The 15553-nt window shown below is 33.2% G+C and overlaps 1 protein-coding gene across 1 annotated transcript in view; it reads left to right on the top strand.

Annotated features, from left to right (window-relative positions):
- The window catches only part of bma (SCY1-like protein bma), a 405735-nt gene that overhangs the window by 341309 nt on the left and 48873 nt on the right, over window positions 1-15553 (top strand). The window contains exon 5 of the mRNA XM_085960528.1: window positions 5286-5381. Coding sequence (XP_085816654.1) covers window positions 5286-5381 — 96 coding nt within the window. The remainder of the gene's footprint in view (window positions 1-5285; window positions 5382-15553) is intronic.

Below are 15553 nucleotides of genomic sequence, written 5' to 3'. Positions count from 1 at the left end.
AGTAAAATTAATGTTAACACTATATAGTGAAATAGTATATAGACGATAAAAAATTATATTTATATGTGATCCCAAATTTGACAAGAATTAGGCATTTTATTATTCAAAAAATGGGCACGATTAACACATTTGAAGATAATTCTAAAGATATTGATTATAAGCTATGTCTTTGACCATTCAAATGTGATAAACATCCTACGAATAATGATTGTTTTATAATAATTAGTGACCTAAGAATAAGGTAGTTATTGCGGCCATTTGCAATTTCTTAAGTAAACAAACAATTAAACGTCAGAGTGACAGTTGGTACTTTAAAAATAAAAACAACGAGAAACCATTATATAATTTAGTAATATAAGTTAAAGTGTATAAAAATAAGCCAACGGCGTTCCAATAAGCGGTCCTTTTTCTTGAGTGAATAATTTAACAAAATAATTAAGAGCTACTCAAAGAATCTAGTTTATCACAAGTTTTGTTTTTGTTTTCTTACGCCAAAGAAGTATAACTTCTAACGCGCGTACATAAGTACGCACACCGACTTTTTTTTTTGCACAAACTAACTAAACAAATTGAATTTTTCGTGGATGTTTTAACTTCGTCAGATGAAGGTCACAACAACTAGTTGAGACTGACTTCGTGTCCGACCGCATGTCCGATACACTTTTCCGTCGGCCGCTACATTCTCAAGTCGCCGATACACTTGTTTTTATTACCGCAGCCAGTTTTGTGTTCTAATTTATCACGCGAAATTATGCGTTGACTCATTAGCGCTGTGGTGTTCATAAACATAATAAAAAGGCCCCTTTATTCGAATACAAAAGCCTCCTATATTATATCGAGCGCGACACAAGTGTCCCGTCTGAAACGGAGGTTAGTGAATAACAGCAGTGCATCCTACAGCCCACTTATGAGAGTAGATCTAGTCTTGACATGTTGATGGATACGCATATACCATACGTTAGGAGCGTTGGCAGCGATCCGTAGCGAGTCGTAGGCTATTATGAGTGCCCCGTACTTTTAGAAGTTTTAACATCTCAACAACCAGTGACGTCCCGTGGGGGTATGCAGATTGAGAATCGTTTGGTGGCGGCAGTTACCCGAAGGGCGGCAAATCGAGGAGAATCATTATGTATATATAAAAATCGCTACCTAAACTTAGTAATAACGGAAATATCTTTCCATTAAAAAGTTTTAACATGTCTACATTTTTGTCGTGTTCGCGATGTCTAGTTTACGTCCGTTTTCCTTGGAAGTCACGTCCTTGATGAACAGCAGTGAGACGTGCAGATTTGCAAATAATATTTGAATTATAGTTAGGTGCATACTTAATACTTTGGACGCTGAAGACGCACCTGGCGCGTAATGACCAGGCGGCCGATCGATGTAATTAACGTGCATTTTCAGTGAATGAGTTAAGTACGTAATTTAAAATTTATCCAAATATGTTTGCCAGTCACTCGCGTATTTTGGAAGTTGCCAGGTGTTTTTTATAATGTACCTACTTATCTGAAATCGTAGACTAGCAATATTGTATATTTAATCAGATATGGCATTTAAATTAGATTTAGTGGTCTATATCAATGACATATTAAATGGACAACTCACTTCATACCGGCGCGCACGAGAAATTGTGCATGAAAGTCATTCACAGATGTATAGGTAGATGTCACGTGACCATATGACGTATCCATTTCCATTATGAGATACAAGCTTCGAGAATTTATAGTAATATAACCTTTATTGTAATGGCGTATTAGTGTCATGACTCATTGCGTTAGAAACAGATTCTCGGTTACTTACGACTTCTCGGAGATTAGACGCAAGTGAGCGCAGCGCATCACAGGCGACTGTCTAATGGTTTCTGTCATTCTATTGCATTGAATAAACATTCATCAATATCTTAAAATGGCATTTTATAAATAATACTAACACATGAAAAGTGATATCCCATCTTTCTTGGAGTGTTTAGTAGATTTTTTTTACAATTTTTTACTAGGCACATTGGCATTTTCTAACACAATAATAACGGTGGAGTCGAAACCTGACAGTCAGAAATTTTGTATGGGCAGACCCAGCGGTGTCGCCAGACCGCTTGCAAGCAGAATGTTCATTTGAGCGTAGGATACCGATATTAAAATATGAATTTCGCCATCCGGCAGACCCGACACAAAGTGAGTGTCATTTTATTTTCTAGATGCTTCGTCCATATTAATGTCATTGGTCTATATCTTGTTAGTAATGTATCCATACAACACATTTCTTAAATATTGGAGTCATGAAAGGATGATAAAAATAAAAAAAATGTGGCGGCATTTTGTCTAGGTACGTCAATGTCAACTATATAATAAATATGTATAGAAAAAAAGCGTTTGAATATAGTGGTTTTTACATCTGTCTATGACATGATATTTTATATTTAACCATAAGTGCGTACTCTATTTTATTCTATCACAAAAAAATGAATAAGAAGAAGAAAAAAATGAATAAGACGATACCTACTTAGGTATACAAAAAGGTTACATTTTATTCGTGTAATAAATAAAACACAAAATCAAAGCGAAAGCGTGGTTTTTTTATTTGCCTCTTACTTGTATTACAAATATCCCCAAAACCAAAATAAACAAATAATTTTTCATTCAACGAAGTTTGTTTTCGAAGAGCAAACACTATTCCGAATATTTATTTTCTATCCGGATTTCATTCGGGTTTGACGCGCGAATGAAGAGTGTGGCGACTGTCTCCTTTCTCGCTCTGTAAACATTTGATCAATGGGATGCACAGAAAGGAAATTTCGAGGTGATCGACAAAAAACCCTCTTACCTCGTGGAGAAAACTTCGCGCGAAATATACCAACATAGACGGTAATAAACTGAATAATATAAGTATTATTATTTAAAATCGTTCAAACATAAACATCCGTTCCAGATACAGCATAATAGGTATTTATATCAATAGTGTGGATGAATCAGACATTCTAGTGAAGTGCTTCTCAAACTTTTTCATACCACGGCCCCCGAAATCAGACAAAATAAATCCAAGGCTCCCCTCCCCAAAAATTTTAGTCTTTAGTGACCAACAGTACTTTATTTAACATTAATTATTATTATAGGTACATTTTTATTTAAATTAATAGAATATTTCATTTACTTGATTGTAAAGCAAAAATTAAAAAGATAATTAACTTCAAATTTAGTATATCTACAGCCTACAAAACAATTTAATGAGAGCGGGGTGAATACATATTTTTACATACAATGGTAATACATACAATGTTTTAAATGCTAATTCGCAGGGTTTGTTCCAAAGTCTCCGTTAAAAGACATGATCAGTAGAGGTGAGTTGGAAATACTGTCACCAGTTTGTGTACTCAATTATCGGATGAAACTACCCATACTCAGTACGTCTGGCCCAATAAACTTGTTCCAAAAAGCTTGAGATGATAATATCATCACGAGTCGCTGGCTAATTGGTAGACTTTCAATACTATTGACATTAAATGCGCGCGAGCGAGGTAGCACTTGAATACAATTATATTTTAATTTATAAGTCTATGCATGCGAATGACATCATCTTATGTATGAACAAATTGGTCAAACATTTTCTGTAGCAGCATATTATTCCCTCGGAAATGTGGTGAGGTGACTGAATTCATTTTATGTTAACAAGAATATTATAACATAACATAAAAACAACACATAAATTTAAAATGCGTTTAAAATTTTATAATAAATGGGACATTTCTAAAACCCCAGCTCAGTGTATTTTTAGCGATTCTATTGAAGCCGATATTTCAAATACTAATATGGAGTTTTAGTTCCAGTTTAGTATGAGACTTATGTCGCATATGCACGCCAACCGCTCTATATAGTATTTCAAATACTAGTAAGTATTTTGGAACAAGTTTTGATACTAAGTATTTTTTTATACTGGTAGTAAGTATACCTAGTCTTCAAAATCGACCAGTTTTCCCACCTCTAACGGCCGGTGTTTATTTTTTATTACCAATAATGATTAAAATGATGTTTCGTATAGATATGTTGTCACAAAAGGAATTATGATTAACAATGCTGCTTTTGCAATTGACGGATATTCTTGCTGTCACCTTATTCTCCTTTAGACTTCTTTCATTAAATTCGACTTCAAGGGTATTATCTGATCTAATATCAACCAATTCTTTTTGAGCTGCCCACGTAATAATAATTATATTTTTTTAAGGATTTAGCAAATGGTTTTCTTATGCAATTGTATTTTTAGTATTCATTTAAGTATGAGAAATATATGTTGAAAAATCATTGTGATTCGACAATGTGATCAAGTATAACACTTTTAAATGAAGTTGAGAGTGATATTTCACTGGTGGTAAGACACACTCATTCAAGCATGAAAATATGTCAGTGCATCCTTGATTAATACCTTTTGACCACGAGAAAAGTTTTTTTAGGAAGCTTTCAGTTTTATATTCAGAATTAAAATCCCTGAAGAGAAAGATTCGATTCATCTACTAATCCGCCAAATATGAATCAAAACACATCCATTTTTACAACGTTTTTATTAGCTCGTATTCTTATTTGTCCGGTGGTTGTTTGTCCGGTACAAATCTTGCAATCGATTTTTAACTAACTTCCCGACTAGCCAGACATTTGAAACTTTTAGAATATATCAGAACACGATGCCAATGCATTCTTTTAAAACTTTTAGCCATATTTAAGTAGAATCGAATTCATATTCAGTTAATTCTGTTTTGTATGAAAAGTTAACATCATTGCATGAGATATTTGTCAAATTGTCAAGTATGATAATATTAGATAGAATTGACTTTTAATAGCTCCATATCAATAAAAACTAGAATAAAGAAGGGCTGCGTATTGGAGTGGCGCTGGTTTATATCTATACACTTTAACTTATATCACTAAATAAAAATTATATTTGTAATTATTTCTCGTTGTTTTTATTTTATTTTGGCTAACAATTATAAATTCGTTGCCAAGGCTAAGGAACAATTCTGCGTTTGTATACAGCTGACAGATTCGCAGCTAACTTCATACTGACAATTACTTTTGTAACGGCTCTCAATTTCACTCTCTACCAAACGCCCCAAAAGAAGTATAACTTCAAAAATCAAATAATAAGTAACATACTAATCGCAATATCCATCGGTTTTCTGAAATTGTAAAGCATGGTTAAGTTACAGTGGTGTTAGTTACATATTACAAAAATAAAAATTAACTCTGTGAATTTGAAAAGGAATGTAATACATATACTTAAATATTATGATTTTATTTCAGAACGCGTACTTGACATCGAAAGCCCGGACCCCATGCCGTGCACTTCCTGGACATCAAGATTCTCCAAGATGGTGCAGCCAAATCTTGACTACAATGGTGAGAGAATTACTAAATTATTATTTAAAAACTACTTGATGTGATTACGGTTAATAGTATTTGTTTCCTTCTGTCAATGAGGAAAGTTTAGAAAGGATGATAAATTTACTCAAAATTACAAAAAATTTGAAACCATAATTTAAAAAAAATGTTATTTATGAATGTTGTTTTTATTGCGTCATTATTAATATATAAAATAATTTGTACAACTGTTTAGTGAATGTAGGTACAAAATGTTATCATGGTTTATTTAATGTATACCTAACGTGACCATACGTCCCGTTTTTAGGTAGTCTATCCCGTTGTCCCCAAGCACAGCTTCAGGACGCCGAAATGTCCCGTTTTCAGTAAGAGCGCAACGCATGGTAACAATTTCATAAAAATGGTGCGAAAAATCAAAAAATCTATAGAATAACCACAATTGCAAGTCGCAGTTCTTAAAGCAATGTTAATTACCAAAGTATATTTTAAGAAGTCCTGCAAAGAATTTAATTCTTATTTGAAATCAAAACCAAATAATATGTAGGAATACTTTGTTCTTCAGAAAAATATAAGACTACCACACAAATCATTTATTTTCGCGTGTTCATTCCTGTTCTGAATAAAAATTATGATGAAATATGCGTTTTTTGAATACACATAAGTACTATTACCTAAAAATTGGTAGATGTCTCGTTTTCAGGAAAAAATAAATGGTCACGTTATGTATACCTAATATTATTATGTTACATATAATTTATTGTTAATATTATATAATATACAAAACGTCAACATGTTAATTTCCAAGCAAATGTGGTGTAATATTCCAGCATGTATGAAAAATATAAAGCTATTTTTGGCGTCAAAATACCTAGATTGAACGCCATACGCCAGATGCGAATTTTACAAGCTAAATGTCTATTAAACTTGGTAGATCTTGCTGGAAAATGCTCCGCTGCCAACAATGACAGTGAATAAACCGGGCTTAAGTATTATTAGTATAATTAATATCCTTAAATCTCGTGGATAACCAGTGACATCCCGTGGGGGTAGACAGATTGAGCGTCGCTTGGGGGCGGCAGTTACCCAAAGGGTGACAAATGAAGGAGAATCATTAGGAATAGCTACCTAAACTTAGTAATAACGGAGATATCTTTCAATTAAAAAAATCATGTCACTGTTTGGAAACAAGATGTATTAATTAGGTAGGTACCTACTATAAAAGTTTTAACTATTTTTAATTTAAAACTATTTTTGTGTCGGGTCCGCGATGTCTAGTTTACTTCCGTTGTTCTTAAACGTCACGTTCTTGGTGAGCAGCAATGACACGTGGAGTTTTGCGAATTATAGATAGTGATGGGTATGGGTTTACGTAGGGTGTTGATTTACACTTTTCCACTTATTAAAAACACTGATTCAGGGCCATTAAGTATTTATTACGTCAGTATATTTCGCTTGACAAGTAGTAATAATTAATTATTAGCAACATTATTGTGTACGCTTTGGCGCGAAAAGGTGGCAAGTTGTATTTTTAGAGGCGACGTTCGAGGCTCGGGGTAGGTTAACGACTGACCGTACCTACTTTCGATCCTTCGTCTGCCCAGAAAACAGATAACGGTAACTTTCTTTTTGTTTGTTTCGCTGTGCATCCTGGTCTAGCCTTGACTAATTTACAGTTACAATAATATCATTATATTCCCAACTCTGTCGATTGGAACATTTTTGATGGGGGATTTAGGCATTATGAGTCGTAAGTGAACACCCTTAGATACACCTGCAGTCTAAATGTTTATTAGGGATTCCAATCCCGGGATCCCGAGCTATTTTCGATACCTATGAATCCCGGGATTGATAAACATAATCCCGGGATTTCGGGATTGATTTTTTTATCGAAAATAAAATAAAAGCAAAAATATAACAGAAAAAAATACTTTTAATAAAAAATAATTTCTTTTTCTTCTTTCTTTTGACCATTTCCGATCCTAATAGGATCATATGGGCCTCCACAGAGTGGAGGTTTGTATTAACAGATTTTATTTTTACGAGAAATGGATGTCAGCCACTTGCTCAACCTATCAGGACCATACTCTGACTCATGCACAAATTGAAAAACAATATGTGAACTTGCCAGACCCAGGATTTGAACCTGGGACCCTCAACACTATAGACCGGCGCTTAATCCACGCGGCCATCGTCAAAAAATAAGTACATTAGAAATAAACTGAATTTGAATGAAGTTTGATTTATACCCATGTGTAGGTAGCCGATTCATTTTATTTTTTCAAATAAATTATTAAAAATGAGAAAGATTGGGAAAAAAAATGCTTCGCACTCTGTATCTATTGTCTAAGCTTCGCACTTTTAACAAAGTAATTCCACCATGATATCATACGTTTTACGGCAGTTTTATATTTGGCTGACTAATTAGATTTATGAAGCGGAAAGGCCATAAGTACACCATGATCATTTGCTTTACTATTGTAAATCTCGCTAATCCATCCATTATGTCTTTACTATCAGAAACAGCAATCTCATATTAAATTCACATTGTTATTTTTATATTACAATATTATTTACTCCATTTAACTTGTATATTTCCAAGATTGAACGTATACAATATAAATGTCTTAAATAGAATAAATTATACTAGATTTATTTTTGACTGATTTTATCAATGTTATTTGTAAATATAAAATTTTCATATTAACAATGGAAAAAAATGCCAATCCCGGGACCAGTCCCGGGATCCCGGGATTGTCAAATTGTAATCCCGAAATCCCGGGATCAGAATTTTGGCTCGGGATTGGATTCCCTAATTATGATAATATAATAAATATTATTTGGTATCAATAGGTACATACATAATTTAACATTTATCCAAATATGTTTGCCAGTCAATCGCGAGTTTTTGAAGTTGTCAGGTGTATTTTTAAATGTACCTATCTGAAACCGTAGACTCGCAATATTGTCTATTGAACCAGAGATGGCATTTAAATCCCATCAACCATACAACACATTTCTTAGATATTGGAGTCATGAAAGGATGATAAAAAGTACTGTATTAAAAAATGTGCCAGTATTTTAACACTGCTTAGGGGCGGCATTTTGTCTAGGGACGTCACTGTGGATAACACACTAATTTTTTATCTAAACGCCACTTTGTTGATTTTTGAAGACTTTCACTGCGATTTATGCTCCACCGAAATGTCTTAAAGTTAAATCGAGCACATTTACTTATCAGAATCATGTTTCCTCCATACACCATACTTCTTGATACCTTTCCATCAATCTGTCACAAATTAATACAATTGTACCTAATATCGTTTAATACTTTCCATATAGATCCTAAATATGTTACTATTATTATTGCAGAAAACTATTTAAAGGTGTAAATAAGTTTTGAGTTAAGAGAAGAATACTTTTAAAATATAATCTCATTTACACTGCACTGGTATTTATTTGTCATGCAGCTCTCGTGGTGCAGTGGAAAAGGCGCTGGCCTTCCATCCAGGAGCTCCGGGTTTTGCCACTTTAATTGGGCTTCACGGCCCGTTGTGGTGTTTAACAAAAAAAAAGATCATTTATCAGTTTAATTTCTGCTTTTGACGATATAATATACATAACAATAGTTTTTTATCAAAAGAGCATCATATTCTTATATTGAACATTGGAGCTGCCTGGGTATGCACATGCACATTATTTATTTTAATTTATTCTAATAAAATGGTAAAGAATTGTAATAATATTGCTAATCAACAATATAACCGAGAAGTAGCTCGTTATAAAGCTGAATAAATGTATGGAGAAAATCATAAACTAAACGAATGTTTCCTCATTACATCTAAGATCTCGCTATAATGACAAAGTTCGACTGTATATAGAAGCGAGATCTGTGAGTCCTTAACCGGAGAAGAGACATGGAGGATCAAGTAGAATTAATGAATCTACTTGAGACGACCAATGTTTACTTTCGACATACAAGAAGAGGAATAACTTAATTTTACTAAAATAGCACTAAAAATAATATTATTTTTAAGGCAATACTTCAGTGAAACGGCAAATAATTTTCAACTATAGGCGCGACGAAAATTTGGACTCGCTGGCAGTCGGAGAGCGAACGTCGTGGTGTGAATACGTAAATTTGTTTCGTGATGGCGACGGGTGTATTAATTCCCAAATCGTGTAAAGATGACTAAAAACGTTATCCATTTACTTGAAAAAGAAAACATGTCAATGAATATATCCGTACCTATATGGCAGAAGCATATAAGTCATTTTTCGCATTTTACAGGAGAGGGTTTTTAAGGTTTAAAGAAGTGTCACAAATCAGGATATGATGGAAATTGGATTGTTTAATGTTATAATTATAAAAAACTAGTATATTTTTAATATATGTTTGATAAAAAAAGAAAATCAAGTAATTCAATGAGTTATTGAGCATTTAATGACATATGAGGTTTTGGCATAAAAAACATTTTCAACATTTTGACATATCATTTACACTAATAGATGTTTTATTATTGAAAAACTTATGAAATTGAAACAAGAGCATGGAAATTAAATGAAAACATGATAAAATTAAACTAACAGTGATAATAATATTGGTAAACAGTTGTTTATGAGTATTACTTATAGTATTTATATAAAAAATTAACAGGTATTTAAATTCATATAAAATGGATGATAAACCAGATCTATCATATAACATGCGGTTTGGTTCGATGTGCAATTTCTTACGGTCAAATTTTATGTATACAATTGCTTTTTACAGTACACTATATATTTGAGTTAAGAGAAGGCGTTGCCAAACACTGCTGCAGGTCGAATGCTAAAAATGCAATTTTACCTTCAGATTGGAGAGCTTTGGTCTTATCGTTTTTTTAATTCATAGCCTTCATCTGCCACTTGCATACTTATCGGTTTCCAATTTTTGTTTTATTTGTAAATCTGTAGCACATTTTAATTAAATATTGTATGTTTCACAAGTTTTTCATGTGTTTTTGCTAGGTACTTTAAATTTATATCCGGTGTTTTTAAAAATTGAAGCATAAATAGGTACTAACTATATGACACAGGAATCGTATTTTTTCCGTTTGCATATCACAATGCATTTCAAACATTTTTGATATGTTTAGCTGCCCAGAAAGGTATTCTTTGGATGTGCGACGACGTGAATAATGACTTGCATGTTTAGGAAAGCTTTTTATGTATGCAGTAACTTTTTCCCTTTCATTTGTTTTCTTGTTTATTATAAATAAATCCTGTAACTTTTTTTGCATACTTTATATTCCAGTCCCTCTGTATTGCTAATTTTATAAATCCAATAAAGAAGGCTGCCAAAAATGCAGAATACCATAGATAGGTCTGCGCATACGTAATTTTATAATATGCCAAAAGCGTATATGTCAGACATATATGCTTTTGCCTTGTTAGAGTTTGAAATTTTATATTATGCCAAAGCGTATATGTCAGAGATATATGCTTTTGGCTTGTTAGAGCTTGACATTTTATGACATGTATTGTTTTTTCAAGTCGTTTGAGTCGTAGGAGATATATGCTTTTGCCATAACATAAAGTAGGCATTTTTTGACATATTGGCATTCAAATCTCAAAATCGCCAAAACACGACTTATATGCTTCTGCCATATTGGTACGGATATTATTATTGTTACTAATAGAACATACTACGTTAAAGTGCCCACCACCACCCGTCATATATGCACAGCCGTGGATATGCACGGCCGCTTTCTATGACGCTTTAAACATGTCTGAAAGAAGTGATTTTAAGTGCTCATCCCGTCCCGAGACGGAGCCGCATGGGACTGATGCTGCAACCATGCACCGTAGTGCTTAAAGAAAAAAGTTAAGAAAGAAAATTTTTGTTTTTTGGACTGGCTCTGCTGTCCGCTGACGTTAAGCGCTTTGTGTACCCGCATACTGAGTGTCACGAATTGAATTGGATGAGTCTACAGAAGAGTCGGGATTATCCCGCTCCCCATACGACGCTGCAAATTTCTCGAATTCCGCAAAGTTGGCCTCGGTTGCTATCAGATCTCCATGACCAATTGGGCCCGTGTGAGGACGGACTTTGGCAAACAGCTCGGCTCGTTCGAGTTCCATAAGCGGGCAATCCCAGAGGATGTGTTCAACATCTTGGTGGTCATGCCCGCAGGTACAACCCGGCCCATCTACTATCAAGCCAAACTCGTAATGGATGCATGTTGGATTTATATGACAAATTATATTTCGTTCGGCATGCGTAATTTGGACCCGCGACCCGCAATCCGATGCCACGATCTTTTTAGACCATGCCTCATCTGAGGTATAGCCTTAAGAGAACGTGTGCACACGGCTAAGTCCCAGTATTTCTAGTAATAAAAAGGAGACGCTTATTATTTTTCTCAAGTGCTTGAAATGGCATTATTATTCTTACAACGAGCAATTTGATTCTGACCTTTCTCACTCAAATACAAAATGAATTCGAAACTCTGTGTTTTTAGAGCGTGTTTATTTTTAGTTTTCTCTCCGCGAGTTTGATTCCGGCAGATTGTTATTAAAATTAACCTTGTTGAGGGGTAATTTCAATGGCTTTAATAATTAAAAACTCCATGCTTCGTTTTCGGTCGTAAATTCCTATCTTTAAGAGGCTGTCACCCCTAATACTCTCTACTTAACTTACCGATACTAAATTTCTAAGAGCGGAATGCAGAAACATTTATCATAACTAAAATTTCCTTAGCAGAAAACACTATGCAGAAACATGTCCTTAGTTAAGATCAAGTTATCTATAGTTCACTTCGTCTTAAAAGCTTCGTTCGTTTTTTCTATTGAAAATAATACCATATTTCAAAATTATCTTTCCTATAGTTTAGGTAAATTATTTTGTAATTGTTAAACGATGACAAAAATATGACAACTGCACTTTATAAATGAAATTACTATAAATACATAATTAATATTTAATTATAATACTCTTATGTTTCCGTTATCAGTCATTATACGTGATTTCACAGGCACCGCAAGATATTTTTTTAGCATGGTAACACTAGCATATAGTGTCATTCTGTCTGGCATCTTGTATTTCTGCGGACTGGCGTATAAAAAGTAAAATAATATTCTGCATGTACATGCTAAACGAATTAACATTATCAATATCCATATTGAGATAAATTGTTAAATGAATATGAGTATGTTTTATAGACACGCGAATTTATTTTGACAGCAGCTGTCAGTGGTAAATGGTAATACAGAAGCGTGTTCATAACACAAGTAGTCTATGGTTAAGGATTCCTTAACTCTATAGTCGGTATAGTCTATAGTTAAGTCATGCTTTTCGGCAACTTATACTTAAGATCGAAATCTTGGATTCTGCATAGGGCTCTAAGACGCTAGTATTATATTTGTTCAATATTTTTATATTTTCATAAGTATATAATGATATATCTGCGTTTAGCTACCTGTACAATATCACTACACGAAACATAAATTGATCAGAAAACCCAATCAAGAATAAATTATCAAATCTTCCAAAACATTTAAACTAATAATTTTTTTTCATTATTTATTCTCTCTCGTTATTATTGTTTTATTATCAAGAATTCAACATATTATTTTCCTTTGGCTGATAAGAACCTCCAATTTTTCAAAATTTAAATTTTATCCGAAAGACAAAAACTGCTTTATAACCAACCATAAAAATGAAGGAAGTCTTTTATTTTTCTTTGCCGTAATCAAGTAAGAGCATTCATCGAGGTTTTACGGTCTAAAAAGTGATATATGTATAGGCTTATAAAATTAGGGATAGAATATATACTATTATTACAACGTTTTTCTTAGTTCGTATTCTTATTTGTCCGGTGGTTCTTTGTCCGGTACAAATCTTGCAATCGATTTTTAACTAACTTCCCGACTAGCTAGACATTCGCAACTTTTAGAATATATCAGAACACGATGCCAATGCATTTTTTTTAACACTTTTAGCCATCTTTAAGTAGAATTGAATTAATTTTCAGTTAATTCTGTTTTGTGTGAAAAGTTATTTCGACACTATTATTGGTTGCTATGGGTCTGGGGTCTAGCAGCTAAATTATTAATATATACGTGCGTTACTATGGAAATCAATATGAGTGTCAATATTACATTTCAGTATTATTGCTATCAAGTACAATTTTTTTTGATCGTTTAAGCTAGTCAAGTCAAGTTTATATGATTCAACAGAAAATTTAAAAACGTTGTAAATAAAAAGTTATTTTTATCTTGTAATTAATTTCTCTCAATAAGTTGATTATGTCACGAGATGCTGCAGCATCTTGTTGCAACTACACATCGTTCAAATCAAAATCATCTAATTCATGTCAGGAAAAGTAAGTAATCATGTTTCTGTAATGTTCTCTTTTAACTATAACTGCATTGCAATATTCGTTTTCAAAAAATACGGTCCAAATCCTGCAGATCATAAACCTCACCAAATTGTTAATTTTTTTGAATAATATAAAGGTATTTCGAAAATAGCACGTGGGTTCTCATTACTCCAATTGTGTTAATTGTATTTATTTACAAAGCCATTTAACCCAAAATGAGCTTCATTGCTGAAGATGATTTGTTCATAAAATAATGGATCTGTTTTAAGTTGCTCTAAAGCGCAATCAGAAAAATTTGGACGCACCAAATAGTCTTTATATTCTTGTATTAACTGAATTTTATACTCTTTCAAATGCTAATCTTTATGAAGAATATTCGATGCCATAGAAAGTCTAAGTTCTTGAGAACAATGTGTAATTGATTGTTCTGGATTTTCATCCACACTTTGATTCACAACATCGATATTTTCAGCAGTACGTTTACGTTTTTGACGGGGTGGATTAACATCAGGCTTAACATAACAAAAATTACCATTTGACAGAAATTTTTAAATTAAATTACGAATAGTAAACTATGTAGGTCGATTATTTTGACCATACATTTCACGTAATGATAACCAGTGACGTCCAGTGGGGTAGGCAGATTGAGCGTCGCTTGGGGGCGGCAGTTACCCAAAGGGCGGCAAATCGAGGAGAATCATTAGGTATACATAGAAAGCTACCTAAACTTAACTAAACTTAACTTAACTAACTAATAACGGAAATATTATTAATTAGGTACGATAAAAGTTTTAACAGGACTTTATTTTTTTGTTGGGTTCGCGATGTCTAGTTTACTTCCGTTGTCCTTGGACGTCACGTTCTTGGTGAACAACGACACGTGCATACCTAATTTAAAATGTATCCAAACATGTTTGCCAGTTACTAGCGAGTTTTGGAAGTTATCGGGTGTATTTTTAAATGTAGGTACCTATCTGAAACCATAGACTAGCAATATTGTCTGTTGAAGCAGGAATGGAATTTTAGTGGTATAACTATATCTTGTTAGTAATGTATCCATACAACACATTTCTTACATATTTGAGTCATGAAAGGATGATAAAAAGTACTGTATAAAAAATATATATGGCGGCATTTTGGCACTGCCTAGGGGCGGCATTTTGTCTTGGGACGTCACTGCACGTAACGCCCGAAACATAATTCGAATAGATTCATTAATGTTGTAATACATTTTTACAATTTGTATACGCTGTCCAACTGTGTATCTTTCCGTGATGATTTGCCAAACAATACTGAACACAAATGTCAAAAATGGCTGCTACGACGTTCTAAAAATCTATTACTAATTTTATAAACCTTATACTATACTTCGGAAGCTTATATAATTAATTGTATTTTAATTCTGGTGTCACATAGAGCATTGATGACGTTAATTATTAATTATGTAGACTAATTAATATAAACGTACTAAAACTATAAAAGAACGATATTTTGACAAAATTGTCACATCAGCGCATCTATTCTATACACAAGACTGCTTTAGGTCTACTGCATCAGCTAAATAGACTAGGAAAGTATCGAATTATTAACACTTATTGTAACAATTACAATAATTTAGTTATAATTGTTACAATAAGTGCCATGTTTTAACAGCACCTCTCTTGGCTGTGATAAATTTTAGACCGAGATAGACAGTTTTGACAGTTCAGCCAGCTAACTTATTGTAATTGTTACAATAAGTGTTAATAAGTCAATACTTTCCTACCCTATTTAGCTGCCGTAAGTGCCGAAAGCAGTCTTGTGTATAGAATAGTTGCGCTGAGGTGTTTTACC

The sequence above is a fragment of the Rhyacophila brunnea genome, unplaced genomic scaffold, assembly GCF_057557595.1.
Source record: "Rhyacophila brunnea isolate RB1 unplaced genomic scaffold, BYU_Rbru_1.0 scaffold_1, whole genome shotgun sequence".
Classification (NCBI taxonomy): domain Eukaryota; kingdom Metazoa; phylum Arthropoda; class Insecta; order Trichoptera; family Rhyacophilidae; genus Rhyacophila; species Rhyacophila brunnea.
Note: the sequence above shows the minus strand (reverse complement) of the source record. Positions and strands in the feature narration are given on the sequence as shown.